This window comes from Panthera pardus, unplaced genomic scaffold (genome assembly GCF_024362965.1).
Source record: "Panthera pardus isolate Hobbes unplaced genomic scaffold, ASM2436296v1 HiC_scaffold_16, whole genome shotgun sequence".
Lineage (NCBI taxonomy): Eukaryota > Metazoa > Chordata > Mammalia > Carnivora > Felidae > Panthera > Panthera pardus.
In genome coordinates, this window is record NW_026526721.1 from 48970756 (window position 1) to 48988130 (window position 17375).

Below are 17375 nucleotides of genomic sequence, written 5' to 3' on the forward strand. Positions count from 1 at the left end.
ATAACTTTGTTTGCAGTCTATCTTGAAATTTGGGATTGTGCTATCTCCAGTTTTGTTCTTTTTTTTTCAAGATTGCATTGGCTATTCAGCGTCTTTTGTGGTTCCGTACAAATTTTAGGATTATTTCTTCTAGTTCTGTGAAAATATTGTTGGTGTTTGATAGGGATTGCATTAAATCCATAGACTGCTTTGGGTAGTATGAACCTTTTAACAATATTTGTTCTCCCAATCCATGAGCATGGAGTATCTTTCCATGTGTTTGTGTGGTCTTCGGTTTCTTTCATCAGTGTTTTATAGTTTTCAGAGTACGTCTTTCACCTCCCTGGCTAAGTTTATTTCTAAGTATTTTTATTATTTTTGGTGCAATTATAAATGGGATTGTTTTCCTAATTTCTCTTTCTGCTGCTTCATTGTTAGTGTATAGAAATGCAATGGATTTCTGTCTATTGATTTTGTATCCTGACATTGGCTGCTCTTGAATAGCTGGGGTGGCTACCCAAGGAACAAGAGTAAGAGTAGAAAGGAAGAGAGGAAAAGGGTAGGAAGGAGAAGAGGGGGTGTTGTGAGCATGCGTTAATGGTTTGTTATATCCTTACAACAACTTGAAAAGAGAGGGAGGCTGGAATATTTCCTAATAGGTAATCAGTAGGAAAGGGAAAATATTTTCTTTCTTTTTATTGAGATATAGTTGACATATAACCTGTAAGTTTAAGGTATACAGTGTGTAGATTTGATACACTTATATATTGCAATATGATTATCACCATAGGATTTCATAATATCATATTGTATAACATAGTCTTTAATCCATTTTGATTGGTGTAAGATACGGATCTAGTTTCATTTGTCTGCATGTGATTATAGTTTTTCTAACACCATTTGTTGAAGAGACTGTTTTCCCTGTTAAGTATTTGGGCTCTCTTGTCAAGTATTAGTTGATCCTAGGGTTGCTTGGCTGGCTCTGTCAGTAGAGCATGTGACTCTTGGTCTTGGGTCATGAGTTTTAGCCCTACATTGGGCATAGAGATTACTTTTAAAAATTTAGTTGATCATATATGTGAGGGTTTATTTCTGGACACTTGATTCTATTCTGTATTTATGCCAGTACCATACCGTTTTTTTTAAATGCTTGTTCATTTATTTTGAGAGAGAGAGAGAGTGCACAAGCTGGGGGAGGGGCAGAGAGAGAGAGGGGAGAGAGAATCCCAAGCAGTCTTTATGTTCACCGTGGAGCCCAGTGTGGGGCTCTATCCCATGAACCATGAGATCATGACCTAAGCTGCAATCAGGAGTCAGTCGCTTAACCAGCTCAGCCACCCAGGTGCCCCTGTTTTGATTACTATAACTCTGTAGTGTAGTTTGAAATCAGGAAGTGTGATACCTTCAGCTTTGTTCTTGTTTCTTAGGATTGCTCTCTTTGGGGTCTTTTATGGTTCTATACAAACTCTGTTTTTTCTACTTTTTATTAAAAATGCCATTGGAATTTTGATAGGGATTGCTTTATAAATGTCTGTTAGGTCCATTTAATCTAATGTATGTATGGTTCAAGTCCAATGTTTCCTTGTTGATTTTCTGTCTGGATGATCTGTCCATTGCTGAGAGTGGAATATTGAAGTCCCCTACTATTATTTTATTGTTTTCTCTTTCTCCCTGTAGTTCTGTTAGAATTTGATTAATATATTTAGGCGTTCTGATGTTGAATTGGTGTATGTTTATGATTGTTATATCTTCTTGATGAATTCACCTCTTTATCATTATATAATGACCTTTTTTGTCTCTTGTTACTGTTAGGCTTAAAATAGGCTTAAAGTCTATTTTGTCTGATTAAGTGTAGCCACTCCCTCTTTCTTGTAGTTTCTACTAACATGGACTATCTTTTTTCATCCGTTTGCTTTCAGCCTATGTGTGTCTTTAAATCTGGAGTATCTTGTAGGCTGCCTATAGTTGGGTCTTTTTTTTTTTTTTTTTTTTTAATATATTCAGCTACTATTTGCCTGTTGCCTGGTGAAGTTAATCTACTTATATTTAGAGCTTTTATTGATATGTAAAGGCTTACCATGCCATCTTATTATTAAGTACTTTCTGAATGTTTTGTGTTTTCATAGTTTCTTTTTTCCTATGTTTCTGCCTTCTGTTGTAAATTGGTGTTTTTCTATGGTGGTATGCTCTGTTTTTCCTTTCTTTCTCTTGTGAATCTTCTCTATGGTGTTGCTTTGTGAGTACCATGGAACTTACATAAAATATCTCTTAGATAAAGCAGTCCATTTTAAGCTTACAGCAACTTAACTTCATAGTATACAAAGCTCCACCCTTTTACTCTCTCCCTTTATATTTTTGATGTCACAATTTACCTTTTTTATATTGTGTGTTCATTAAGTTACAGTAGCTATAGTTACTTTTAATGCTTTTTCCATTTAACTTTAATGCTGTAGTTAAGTGGCTAACACACTATTCTATTGTAGAATTAGAGTTTTCTAATTTTGACTGTATATTTATTTTTACTCTTATGTTGTATACTTTCATATGTTCTCATGTCACCAATTAGTATCTTTTCATTTCAGCTTGAAAAACTCTTTTTAGCATTTCTTGCAAGGCTGATGTAGTGGTGATGAACTCCCTCAGCTTTTGTTTGTCTGGGAAAGTCTTTATTTCTTCTTCATATCTGAAAGCTAACTTTCCCTGATACAGTATTTTTGGCTGGCAGTTATTTTCTTTCAACACTTTGAATATGTCATTCCACTCTTTCCTGGCCTGTAGGGTTTCTGCTGAGAAATCTGCTGATAGCCAAATGGGTGTTCCTTTGCAGATTATAGTCTTTTCTTCAGACTGCTTTCAGGATTCTCTGTTTTTTGACAGTTTTATTATATTGTGTCATGGAGAAGGTCTTTTTGCACTGAGATATTGGGGTGATCTATTAGCTTTGTGAACTTGGTCATATAATTATATCCACAGGTTTGGAAAATTGGCAGCTATTATCTTTTTAAGTAAACTTTCTGACCCCTTTTCACTCTCTGTTCTTTCTCAAATCCCAATTATTCTAATATTTGTACATTTAATATCGTCCTATAGATCATGTAAGCTGTGTTCTTTTTCATTCTTTTTTCTTCGTTCATTTCTGATTGGGTTATTTTAAAGTTTAATTTTCCAGTTCGCTTATTCTGTTTTCCATTTGAGATGCTCTACTGTAGATGCTCTCTGTTGAATTTTTCATTGCATTCATTGAATTTTTGTTTGCTTCTTTTTTATGATTTCTCTCTGTAGATTTCTTATTTTGTTGAATTACCTGGGTTTTCTTACAGTTTGTTGAGTTTCCTTAAACAACTATTTTGAATTCTTTATCAGATGGTGTTAAATTCTGTGCCTTTGAGCTAGGTTATTGGAAGATTATTGTTATCTTTTGGTGATAATGTATTTCCTTGATTTTTCATGTTCCTGTAGATTTGCATTGCTGCTTTTACATTTAAAGTAGCAGACACTTCCTCAAATTTATACCATCTGCCTTCAGATGGGGTAAATTGTTTGTTGGTCCTATGATATCTGGGGTTTTCTCCACTCTTATATGGATACACCTTCCCCACATTTTTCCTTCTTCATATGGCATAATTCTTAAGCTTTTCTCTCTTCTGATTCTTACAACCCAGCAGGCTAGCCTCTCTTAATTTCTTTTGTTTTCCAGAAGGTGGCACTGTAACTCAGGTTTCTGGTTTCTTCTTTGCCCAGAGATACTAGTTTATTTTTCTGATAACACTCATTTATCAGACTTACGCTTTCCACTTCATGTGGAAGGGTATGCGAAGAGCTGATGGCAGAGTTGGGGGAGGTGTGAGTTTAGCACTCAGGGTGTTGGGGGTGCCTCATGGGTTTGGTGGGGAGATTGTCAGGTGAGATTCTCCCATAGGCTTGTGGACAGACTTTCTGCTAAAGTCCTCAGCAGTTACCAGGACCTGCATCCTTTCAATGCCCTTTGATATTCTTATTTGCCTTTTTCCTGATCTCCTCCCTCCTACTAGCCTCAGTACTCTGGGTGCTGCTAGAGAGAAATGGTTTTTTTTTTTTTTAGCAGCATCCCATTCAGCAAGGGTGGCTGAGCATTAACTCACCACTCTCCTTTTCCCTTTTGGAAGATAGTTCAGCCTCTGCACTGTGTTGTATTGGGGGGGGGGGAAGCACTGGCAGAGTTCCTGTTAACCCCTCCGCTACATCACCAGTGGCATACTAGCATCTCCTGTAGGGAATGCTGGATTTCCACAGATTCTTCCTCATTCACTGGGATCTGCCCAGGTCAGTACTCTTGAGGTTTTCCTCCCAACTGTGGCCGAGTGGGGTTGGTGTAAGTTCACTGGCAACCTGTGCTGAGGTCTGTCTGCCTATTACCAGATGCACATATGGGCGAGACTTCTGGATTCCTGGCATATGGTGCTGTTTCCCACAACTCCCATAAAGGCATTTTTGTTTATGGATGAATGCCTAATTCACTGTTGAAAGGGGGACAAAAAGAAGTAATGTATCAGGCTGTTACCATGCTGATGTCAACTCTGCTAAGGGAAAAATTTCAAAGTCATTTTTGTTTTCCTCCACTACTTTTTAAAATTAACAAATAACACCATGTTCTTCTTTCTTTCTTTCTTTCTTTCTTTCTTTCTTTCTTTCTTTCTTTCTATTTTTTAAAATGTTTAATTTTGAGAGAGAGACAGAGTGGGAGCAGGGGAGGGGCAGAGAGAGGGACACACAGGATCCAAAGCAGGCTCCAGGCTCTGAGCTGCAGCACAGAGCCTGACACAGGGCTCAAACACATGGGCTCGAACTCACGAACCACCAGATCATGCCCTGAGCTGAAGTTGGATGCTCAACTGACTGAGCCACCCAGGTGCCCCCCTACCATGTTCTCCTTTAAAATAAAGGTTCCTAATGAAATCTTTTCAACTGAAAATGTCTGTATGTAAGTGTAAAATGAAAGGGAAAAAAATACAGAGTCTGAGAACTCTAAAGGATTAAAAATCCCTTATATATTTTGGGGTTATTTTTACCTTGTATGGGATTATTTTTTACCATGTGTAAGTTATTTTTATTGTTTATTTTGAGAGCGAGAGAGAGCACAAGCAGGAAGGGAGAGAGAGAGACAGAGAGAGAGAACCCTAGAGCCTGATATGGGGCTTGATCCCACGAATTGTGAGATCATGACCTGAACCAAAGTCAAGAGTAGAACATTTAACTGACTGAATCACCCAGGTGCCCCTGCCGTGTATAAGATTTTGAAGTGTTTTGGCATAGGTGGGGAGCTTGAGGAGTTTGTTTAAGTGGTTTGTGACAGGTAATACTAGCTATTGCGGAGAATAAGTTTTGGTTTTGCTTTGCTGTTGTTATTGTTTTTTTTTTTTCCCCTTGCAATTTAACTCAGTGTATAATGTTAGATGCAGTTTCCTGGGTTAGGTACTAGAAAGGTTCTGTATACAATTTCCACACCAGAAGGCAATTCTTGGACATCAGTAAGATGTTCTACAATTCAACTCTATTCTGACTCTGTCTACCTGGAAATTGCATTAGATCCCATATGTTAAGGGCTCAGTTCTACAAGACTGTCTCTCTCCCCAGAGACCCCCTCCTATCTCTTCTTAGATGGCATTTGTAAGTTTGGGTTGTTACCTGTGCTTCTTACCAACTGGTTCCATTGACCCCCACCTTGTGTTTAATTTGCTAGAGTGGTTCAACAGAACTCAGAGAAATATTTTACTTACTGGATTATTGGTTTGTTATAAAAGTATATAACTCAGGAACAACCAGATGGAAGAGAGCATAGGGCAAGGTATGTGGCAAGGGTGTGGAACTTCCACGCTATCTGTGTGCTCTACTCTCCCTGAGTCTCCTATGTGTTCACTAGCCTGGAAGCTCCCCAGACCCCATCCTATTGACTTTTTATGGAGGTTTCATTCCACAGCTATGATTGATTAAGTTGTTAGCCATTGGTAGTTGATTCTACTTCCAGCCACTTTCCCCTTCCCAGAGGTGAGGAGGTGGGACTGAAAGGTCTAATCCTCTAATCATGGCTGGTTCTCCCAGCAACTAGCTCCCATCCTTAGGTGCTTTCCAAAAGTCACCTCATTTATATCAACCCAGTTGTGGTGGAAAGGGGCTTGTTTTGAATAAGATACCCATTTCACCTTTATGGCTCTGAAGTGTTTTCAGGAACTGAAGACAAGAACCAAATACTATAACAAAAAAACCCCCACATAGATCAATGAAAGAGCGTAGAGAGCTCAGAAATATACCCATGACTTTAGGGTCAGTTTATCTACGACAAATGAGGCAAGAATATGCAATGGAGAAAAGACAGTCTCTTCAATAAATGGTGTGGGGAAAACTGGACAGCTACTGTATGCAAAAGAGTGAAACTGGACCACTGTCTTAAACCATACACAAAAATGAACTCAAAGTGGATTAAAGACCTGTGAGACCTGAGGGGCGCCTGGGTGGCGCAGTCGGTTAGGCGACCGACTTCAGCCAGGTCACGATCTCACGATCTCGCGGTCTGTGAGTTCGAGCCCCGCGTCAGGCTCTGGGCTGATGGCTCGGAGCCTGGAGCCTGTTTCCGATTCTGTGTCTCCCTCTCTCTCTGCCCCTCCCCCGTTCATGCTCTGTCTCTCTCTGTCCCAAAAATAAATAAAAAACGTTAAAAAAAAAAAAAAAAAAAAAAAAGACCTGTGAGACCTGAAAGCATAAAATTCCTAAAAGAAAACATAGCACTCTGTTGGACACTGACCTTAGCAACATATTTATGCATCTATCTCCTAAGGCAAGAGAAGCAAAAGCAAAAGTAAACTTTTGGGAACACACTAAAATAAAAAGTTATGCACAACAAAGGAAACCATCAATAAAACAGAAAGACAGTCTACTGAATGTGAGATGCAAATGATATATATCTGATAACAGGTTCATATCCAAAATATATATAAGAAAAAACTTAACTCAATAAAAAAAACCAGTCCAATTAAAAAATGAATAGACATTTTTCCGAAGAAGACATACAGATGGCCAACAAGAGATACTTAGCATCACTATTCATCAGGGAAATGCATATCAAAACCGCAATAAGATCTCACCTCACACCAGTCAGAATGGCTAGGATCAAAAAGACAGGAAATAGCAAATATTGGTGAGGGTATATATAGAGAAAAGGGAATCCTTGTGCACTGTTGGTGGGAATGTAAATTGCTGTAGCCACTGTGGAAAAAATTATGGAGGTTTCCTCAAAAAATTAAAAATAGAAATACTGTATGTTTTGGTATCTGATATTAATTTGGGGATATTTTCAGTCATTAGTGTTTTAATATTCTTCTGTTACTTTCTATCTTTCTGATCCTTTCAATATTTCTGTGGGGGTATGTTACACCTTTTGTAGTATTCCCACAGTCCTTGAATTCTGAATTCTGAATTCTTGAATTCTGTTCTCATTTTCTAAAATTCTTTTTTCTGTTTTTAGCTTTCTTTTTGCTTTTTAGTTTTGCAAGTTTCCTTGGACATATCCTCAAGCTCAAGGATTCTTTGCTCAGTTATGTCTGTTTGCAAATGAGACTTACAGAGGCATTCTTCATTTCTGTTACATTGCTTTTTATCTCTGGCATTTCTTCTAATTTTTTGATTTTTATTTTTTTAAGACTCCTTTTTTTTAAACATTTTTTATTTTTAAGTAATCTGTATGCCCAACATGAGGCTTAAACTCACAACCCCAAAATCACAAGTCACATGCTCTACATTGAGCCAGCCAAGTGTCCCCTGAAGACTTTTTTAAGAGAACTTTTTGTTTAAAGCAGAATTTTTAAATTATTTTTTAATTTTGATTCAGTATAGCTAGCATACGGTGTTATACTAGTTTTAATTAGTGTATTAGTTATATTATGTGTACAACATAGTGATTCAACAATTCTATACATCATTACTCAGAGCTCATCATCATAAATGTTATCTGAATCCCTTTCACTTGTTTCACCCACGCTCTCACCCATCTCTCCTCTGATATGCTTTATTTTGTCTTGTCTTGTTTTGTTTATTTTATTTTATTTATCAAATAGGCTTCATGCTCAGCACAGAGCCCAATGCAGGGCTTGAACTTACAACCCTGAGATCAAGACCTGAGCTGAGATCAAGAATAGGACACTTAACTGACTGAGCCACCCGGATGCCCCTGATATACTTTATTTTAAATGAGTAGCCTCTTAAAGTTATTTTTTTCAACAAGAACATTTTTACTTCAAGCATATTTTAGAATACATGGCTCTAAAAGATATATATATAAAACATTCCATCCAAGAAAAATAGAATAACATTTTCTTCATGTACACACACAGAAGAATCCTCTGGTTAAATAACATAAAAAGAGACATAACAAACATTACAATTTTAAGAAGACTAAAATCATACCAAGTATATTTTCCAACCACAGTGGTACAAACTAAAGATTAATAATGAAACAAAGCTGAAAAATCTACAATGTATTTCTTCTTTTTTTTTAATGTTTATTTTTGAGAGAGAGAGAGAGAGAGACAGAGAGAAAGACAGAATGTGAGTGGGGGAGGGGAAGAGAGGGAGGGAGAAACAGAATCCGAAGTAGGCTCCAGGCTCTGAGCTGTCAGCAGAGTTGGACGTGGGGCTTGAACCCACAAACTGCGAGATCATGACCTGAGCCAAAGTCAGATGCTTAATCGACTGAGCCACCTAAGCAACCCCCCAAAATCTACAATGTAAATACTAAATTTTAGTATGTAAATATTAACACACTACTGCACAAGCAATTGGCCCAACAAGAAATTAAATGGCAAATCAAAATATGTCTCGAGACAAAAGGAAAAAAAACACAGCCTTCCAAAACCTGTAGGATGCAGCAAAAGCAGATGAGTGAATTTTATGCTATAAATGCTCATATTAGGAAAAAAATTTGAAATAAACAACATTACACCACAAGGAACTAGAAAAAAGAAACTTAGCTGAAATTTAGTAGAGGAAGGAAATAATAAAGAAAAATCAGGAATAAATAAGAGGCCAGAATAAATAATAACATCGAAAGTAATGACCACTTTTTCCAAAAAATGAACAAAGTTGGCAATTTTCTTAACTACATTAGCTAAGAAAAAAGAGGTCTCAAAAACCAAAATGAGAAATGGAAGAGAAAACAATACAACAGATAACCACAGAAATCAATAGTGTGATAACAGATTACTATAAACAATTATAAACTAAAAAATCAGATAACTTAGAAGAAAAAACTCCAGATAATTCCTAAAAAATGTGGAAGTTACGAAGATTGAATCATGAATCTTGAATCCAAGAGGTGGGAAATCTTAGACCAATAACAAAAATGGAGGTTGAATTAGGAATAAAAAAATCTCCCAGCACTGAAAAGCTCAAGACCACCTGGTTTCATTGGTGAAATCTACCAATCATTAAAAAAAATAATGGAAATCTTTATCAAAATCTTATGAATAATGGAATAGAGGGAACACTACCCTGTACCAAAGCAATATAAAAACAATACAAGAACAAAAAAGTCTGGTTTGTCCAATATAAGTATTGCTACTAGGACTGGATTTTCTATTCTTTTGACACCCATTTGCATGATAGGTGTTTCTCCACCCCCATACTTTTAATCTGCAGGTGGCTTTAGGTCTAAAATGAGTCTCTGGCAGGTTTAAAGCAAAATTGACCAGAAATGTTTTTGTGCTAGTTTCAGCCTCTTGATTACCATTGTTCTGGACTGGTCCTCATGGTTCTTATTGTGACTGCCAGCAGGACACTTTGAAAAACAACAGGTTTTATTATTCATGGGTCCTGGAGGGTATACAACACACCTGGGGTCACACAGTGAGGTCATGGGTAGAGAAAGAAAAGAGTGTGGGCTTGGGGTTCTGCTGTTTTTGGGGTCCATGGGTAGGGGCCTGGGGTTTCACAGGTTCATTCTTTATTGGTGAATTTAAAACATAAGAGTGGGAATTTAAAGCACAGGGAATGGTCAGTTATCTAAATCAACCAAGATCTCTAAAGCAAAAGAGCCTTGTGTGGGAGGTGGTAGCCTGGCTCTTTATCTAGTCATTTGACTGCCAGTGTGTTTTTCTGAGATAGCTGTCTTTGAAGTGGAACTGAAGTCAGGCACTTGCATTACAAAATAGAAAGAAATGATTGTCAGGGCTTACATTGTAGGAAGATGACAGAGATTTCCCACATACTCTTCACCCCTTTATATGCGTAGCCTCTCCCATTATGTCACTCACCAGAACAGTAAACATTTTGTTTTTTAAGTTTGTTTGTTTGTTTGTTTGTTTGTTTGTTTATGTAGAGAGAAAGCGTGAGCGTGGGTAGGGGCAGAGAGAGAGAGAGAGAGAGAGAGAGGAGAGGGAGGAAGCCAAGCATGTTCCACACGCTGTCAGTGAGGGGCTGGATCTTACCAACCGGGAGATCATCACCTGAGTCAAAATTAAGAGGTGCTTAACTGACTGGGCCCCCCAGGTGCCCCAGAATGGTACATTTTTTAACCAAGGATAAACCTACCTTGACATATCATCACCCAAGGTCCATAGTTTACCTTAGGATTCTCTGTTGGTGTTGTATATTCTACAGGTTTAGACAAATGTGTAATGATAACTGTCCATCATTATAGCGATATACAGAGTATTTTCTCTCCCTAAAAATCCTCTCAGCTGTCTGCCATTTCTTTTTGATTCTTTCTGGGAGTTTCTATCTCTGTCTTTACAGTGCCTATCTGTTCTTTCATGTTGTCTGCTTTTTCCCTTAGAGGCCTTATAGATATTAATTATACTTGTTTTATTTTTTTATTTAAAAATTTTTGTATATAATTTATTGTCAAATAATCATACTTGTTTTAAATTACTGGTCTGATTATTCCAACAACTCTGCCATAGCTGAGTCTGGTTCTGATGCCTTATTTGTGTTTTCAAACTATGTGTTTTGTCTTTTAGTATGTCTTACAATTTTTTGTTGAAAGCTGGACATGATGTACTAGGTAAAGGAAACTCTGATAAGTAAGTTTTTAGTGGTGAGGTTTGAGGGAGGTGAAGCGATTTATAGTCCTGTGAGTGACTCTCAGTCCTTTAGGGAGCCTTTGCTATGGGGCTGTGAACTTCAAAAGTGCTTCTCAGTCCTCCCCCAACACTCTTTAAGTTGGATAGATGGTTAGAATGGGCTGGAGCTGGGTATGTTCCCTACCCCAGTTTGGTTAAGTTCTGATAAAACCCCAATAGATTAGGCTCTGGTAAAATAGTTTCTCTTGGGGGCAGGCCTTGTTAAGAAGAACAGAATGTTCTATTATATTTCAAAATGATTCCTTTTCTTCTTGTTTTGCTGGAAGTCTGATATTTATTACAGGAACTTGATTGAGCTCCCAGAGGTGAGATCCACAGTGTGGAGATCTCTTTATGACTTTATTCCTCATCCTGATGTCACTGTGTTATAATAAGATAGCCTTGTTAACTAGTAAGCTCTGGGTTTTGAGACAATGTCATACCAAGTAGTTTTATTAAAATTAAACCGAAGCAGAGATATATTTGGCTGATACAAGGAAATTTATTATAGCTGTGGTTTCTGTTTTTATGTTTCTGTCTTCAGTACTTGGACCATGAGACTGTTTCAGCCACATTCATCGACAGCAGTGGACAGTTTGTTTCCTCCCAGATGACAAGAATTAGCCGGAATCCTTACTGTGGCTATGAGCATCAGACTCTGTCCAGCCGGGAGCGCACGGAGGAGGACTCCCTGCTGGCTGCCTTACAGTGGCAGGTGCCTGATGTGGGTCCAGTCCCCTTTGTGAAGAGCACTGACCCTTCTTCCAGCTACTTTGTTATCTTGAACTCCGCAGCCTTCTTCAAGGTGGGAAGCCAGCTAGAAGTGCTGGTTCACGTGCAGGATTTTCAAAGAAAGCCCAAGAAGTATGGTGGAGACTACCTGCAGGCCAGGATCCACTCCCCTAAGCTGCAGGCAGGGGCTGTGGGCAGAGTGGTAGACTACCAGAATGGGTTTTACAAGGTCTTCTTTACTCTGCTCTGGCCAGGCAAAGTTAAAGTGTCCATATCTCTGGTCCACCCCACTGAGGGGATCAGAGTTCTTCAGCGCCTGCAGGAAGAGAAACCACACAGAGTCTATTTCAAGAGTCTGTTCCGTTCAGGAAGAATTTCTGAAACCACTGAGTGCAATGTGTGTCTTCCTGGGAGTCTTCCCCTGTGTAACTTTACAGATGTCTACACTGGAGAACCCTGGTTCTGCTTCAAACCAAAGAAGCTCCCTTGCAGTAGCAGAATTAACCATTTCAAAGGTGGATACCTGAAGGGCCTCCTAACTGCTGCAGAGACTGCTTTCTTCCAGAGGTATGTGTTTCTTGTTCCAGGGGATAATTTTAAGGTCTTTTTCCACTGTTTTTGTCTCAATTAGGTGACATCATCCCATTTAGAAGACTTTCTTGTTTTGGTTATTTGCTTCATATAACTTTCTGAAGTTGGCTCTATTTGGGAGAAGTAGCGAATAGGAAAATAAATAAATATTTATATTTTGTGAATAGTTTTTATTTTTATTTATTTATTTTAAAGTATTTTTAGATTTTTAAAAATGTTTAAGGGATCTGTACACCCAACGTGGGGCTCAAACCCACAACCCCAAGATCCAGAGTTGCATGCTCCAGTGACTGAGCCAGCCAGTGCCCCCTCGTGAATAGTTTTTAGAAAGTGAAGCTTAGAGCTTCTTCTAGTTCAAATTAAAGACCTTTTACCCTCAGATTTATGTTTTACTTCAGAACTACATAGCACATGGATAACTATATAAGAAAGATCACTTATTCACAGAACAGATGAAAAACATCGCCCAAGAACAGGGTGACAAGAGGTCTTGTAGTCAGGACACTGTTTTATCTTCATGTCTAATAAGCTAAAAAAATTTCAGGAGCACCTAGGTGGCTCAGTCAGTTAAGCAGCCTACTTTTGGTTTCATCTCAGGTCATGATCTCACGGTTTGTGAGATTGAGCCCTGCTTTGGGCTCTGTGCTTATGGTGCAGAGCCTGCTTGGGATTCTCTCTTTCCTGTCTCTCTCCTGCTTGGGTTTTCTCTCTCTCTCTCTCAAAATAAATAAATAAACTTTAAAAACATTTTTAAGTGACATATTATCAGTTGTTAAAATCATATACTGATAGGAAAAGGACTATGAATATGACAACATTGCTGGGTTGACTTAACGATAAACATGGGAAACCAGGAATATCACAGCAAACTATGTTTTTTAAATTAACAGTTAGGGAAATTTTTGCATTATTGTGTACAAATTTCTCTTGTGGAACATAAGTGTAAAACTTTTTCAGCATAATGATCAATATGCGGAATAATGTGTAGAGTGGAATGTATGGGATCAGTATGGATTAAATGTTTTCTTCAACATTTCGTACAGTTCTGAAGTAAAATAGCATGCCTAAGGAAAAAAATTATAAAAGCCATATGGCCAAAAAGTCCAATTACTTGACAGAATGTAAAAATACCTTTTATTTTTTTATTGAAATAAATACTTAAAAATACTCCTTGGTGGAGAGGTAGTTTTGTTGAGTACCTCTGGGCAACCGTAAAAATTTTGTTTTATGCCCACTTCTTACTCAGTGAGGGAAATGTTCCTACTATAACATATGTAGGAGCTTCTCAAACAAAGCTCTGATTTTTCATTTCTGGAGTCTGCTTTTGGTCGTATCAGTTTTAAATACATGTTTGCTGGACTGATGCCATGCTTTTAGAGGGATGCTCTTAGATGCCAGCAGAGGGAGCACTATTCAATGTATTTACTGTACTGTTCTTCAGAAAACTGTCTAGTTTGTCGTGTGGCTGAGTATACAAGGACTTTAGCTTTAGTTTTAATCCTGGGTTCAATTTCAGACACGTTATTTATCAATGACGGTGAGCAGATGATTTCAGGTCTGTGTACTTTTTGCCTATGTGTGAAGACTGCTCAGTTCCTCCCCTTTAGGGTTGTGTTGTCAGTCTCCTTAGTGGCTTAGCAAAAAAGAGGAAGCACAGCTTATAACTTACTGAAATTCCATGTGGAAAAAAGTGGGAGAAAAATTAGAGAGTAAGTGTAAAATTTAAGAATATTCCTGACACTAAATCCTACCATTAAAACCAGAAAACACCTGTGAATCGTGAAGGATGAAATAATTATGTCTCTGTCCTTACTTGCACATCCTGGATGAGGCTGACTGATGGCACTTTGTAGTAGAATCATTAAGAAATTATACTTACCTAGAAGTTTGCTGATAAGATTTTGCTTGAGGTAACATTTTTGGGAATCAAACATCTGATAGTTCTGCTACTGATTTTTTTTCTTGCATTGTTTATTAGAATTCTAAAATTTTACATCAGCTAACTAAAAAGAAGAAGATTGAAATTGATTTTTTGAGATGTCCTTGGGTATGCTGTTTTGAGCTCATGGCCTGAATATGTTAAGCTGATACCCATTTTTACCTTTTTTCCTTGGTGGCTCATAGCATTGCTTAATTCAGAAAGGATTAAGCTTAGCTTTGGTCTTTGGTTCTCTAAATAACAGTTGGACAATTAAGGTGATCTAATCTTTGTTCTTTACTCCTAAAAAATGTTGGTTTTAGAAAGAACAACAGTACTTTGCTTAAAAGATTCTATTAATATAAAGGAAGGCTTTTTGAAAGAATGAGGTTCTCACATGAAAAGCTTCCCATATATTTTAGCATCATTTCATATTTTCTTCTTTCTAACTTTGTGCTTAAAAAAACTTTCAAATCATTAGAAACACGGCAAGAATAATAAAAATGAGCATCCATATAGCTTTAACTTAGATTCACCATTGTTAATGTTTTGCCACATTTGCTTTCTCTCTCTTTCTCTTTGTATGTGTGTTTATATATATGTCTGTTGATGTATAATTATCCCCCTTCCCAGAGCATTTGAGAGTAAGTTGCAGACAACATGGTGTTGCACCTCATGGGTATGCATCTCCTGGCACATGAGCTTTCTCCAACATATAACTGTAACATATTTATCACACTTGGGGCATTTATCATTAATACAATACTATTATTTAATATACAGTCCATACTCAAGTTTCTCTGATTGTCCCAATAATGTCCTTTATACCTGTCATTTTTATTTTAACTAATCTAACCTGTGATTACTTACAATGTGTTTAGTTATCCTTTCTTTTAAATTTTGTTTATTTATTTTGGGAGAGACAGAGAGAGAACACAAACAGGAGAGGGACAGAGAGAGAGGGGGACAGAGGATCTGAAGGGGGCTCTGTGCTGACAGCAGCTCTGTGCTGACAGCCCATGCGGGGCTCGAACTCACAAAATGTGAGATTGTGCCCTGAGCCAAAGTTAGACGCTTAACCAACTGACTGAGCTACTCGGGCACCCTCAGTTATCTCTTTAATCTTTAATTTGGATGAGGTTTCTAGCTTGTTTTTTTGTTTGTTTGTTTGATTTTTTGTTTATTTATTTTGAGAGAGACAGAGACAGCGTGAGCAGGGGAGGGGCAGAGAGAGAGGGAAAGAGAGAGAATCCCAAGCAGGCTCCACCCTGCTATTGCAGAGCCAGATGTGGGTCTCAAATTCATGAAGAGATCATGACCTGAGCCAAAACCAAGAGTCGGACACTCAACTGACCGAGCCACCCAGGTGCCTCCTCTAGCATGTTTTTCACAACATTAAGGTTTTGATGTCACTGCTTTGTAGATGTCCCTTAATTTGGATTTGCTGCTTTATTGTTTCTACATGACCAGATTGAGGTTAAACATTTTTACAGGAAAATTACAAAGGGCAAATTTTCTTTTTTTCCTTATCTTAAAGCTCTCCCATGAAAGCAGTTTATTTGTGCTGTTTTAAAAGTCATGTTCTCTCCTAAATGTAACTTATTTAAACTATTTTCTAAACATACAGTTGACCCTTAAAAGTCTCAGGATTTAGAGGTGCCAACCACCTGCACAGTCAAAAATCTGCTATAACTTTTGACTTCCCAAAGACTTTGCTAATATTCTACCATTGACCAGAACCTTTACTGATAAGAACAGTTGATTAACACATATTTTGTACGCTGTATGTATTACATATACTGTATTCTTATAGTAAAGTAGGCTAGAGAAAAGAAAATGTTAAGAAAATCATTAGGAACAGAAAATACATTTACAGGACTGTACTGCATTTATTGAAAAAATCCATGCATAAGTGGAGCTGCACAGTTCAAAGCCATGTTGTTCACACAAAAGACCTTGAATAGCCAAAGTAATATTGAAGAAGAAAACCAAAGCAGGAGGCATCACAATCCCAGACTTTAGCCTCTACTACAAAGCTGTAATCAAGACGGTATGGTATTGGCACAAAAACAGACACATAGAACCAATGGAATAAAATAGAGATTCCAGAATTGGACCCACAAATGTATGGCAAACTAATCTTTGACAAAGCAGGAAAGAATATCCAAAGCAGGAAAGAATGGAAAAAAGATAGTCTCTTTAACAAATGGTGCTGGGAGAACTGGACAGCAACATGCAGAAGAATTAAACTAGACCATTTTCTTACACCATTCACAAAGATAAACTCAAAATGGATGAAGGACCTGAATGTGAGACAGGAAACTATCAAAACCCTAGAGGAGAAAGCAGGAAAAAACCTCTCTGACCTCAGCCATAGCAATTTCTTACTTGACACATCTCCAAAGGCAAGGGAATTAAAAGCAAAAATGAACTACTGGGTTCTTGTGAAGATAAAAAGCCTCTGCACTGCAAAGGAAACAATCAGCAAAACTAAAAGGCAACCGACGGAATGGGAAAAGATATTTGCAAATGACATATTGGACAAAGGGCTAGTATCCAAAATCTATAAAGAACTCAGCAAACTCTCCACCTGAAAAACAAATAATCCAGTGAAGAAATGGGCAGAAGACATGAATAGACACTTTCTAAAGAAGACATCCAGATGACCAACAGGCACATGAAATGAAAAGATGCTCAACGTCACTCCTTATCAGGGAAATACAAATCAAAACCACACTGAGATACCACCTCATGCCAGTCAGAGTGGCTAAAATGAACAAATCAGGAGACTATAGATGCTGGCGAGGATGTGGAGAAAAGGGAACCCTCTTGCACTGTTGATGGGAATGCAAACTGGTGCAGCCATTCTGGAAAACAGTGTGGAGGTTCCTCAAAAAATTAAAAATAGATCTACCCTATAACCCAGCAACAGCACTGCTAGGAATTTACCCAAGGGATACAGGAGTACTGATGCTTAGGAACACTTGTACCCCAATGTTTATAGCAGCACTTTCAACAATAGCCAAATTATGGAAAGAGCCTAAATGTCCATCAACTGACAAATGGAT

At 37.8% G+C, this 17375-nt stretch overlaps 1 protein-coding gene across 4 annotated transcripts in view; it reads left to right on the forward strand.

The window, feature by feature from the left end:
• The window catches only part of NXPE3 (neurexophilin and PC-esterase domain family member 3), a 44044-nt gene that overhangs the window by 11073 nt on the left and 15596 nt on the right, over positions 1-17375 (forward strand). For 3 of the 4 annotated variants that reach the window (XM_019448246.2, XM_019448244.2, XM_019448245.2), the window contains one exon: positions 11611-12365. In XM_019448246.2, the coding sequence (XP_019303791.1) occupies positions 11611-12365 (755 nt within the window). Of the gene's footprint in view, positions 1-4765; positions 4868-11610; positions 12366-17375 lie in introns of those variants that run through there. The other variant, XM_053903310.1, reaches the window with a different exon arrangement.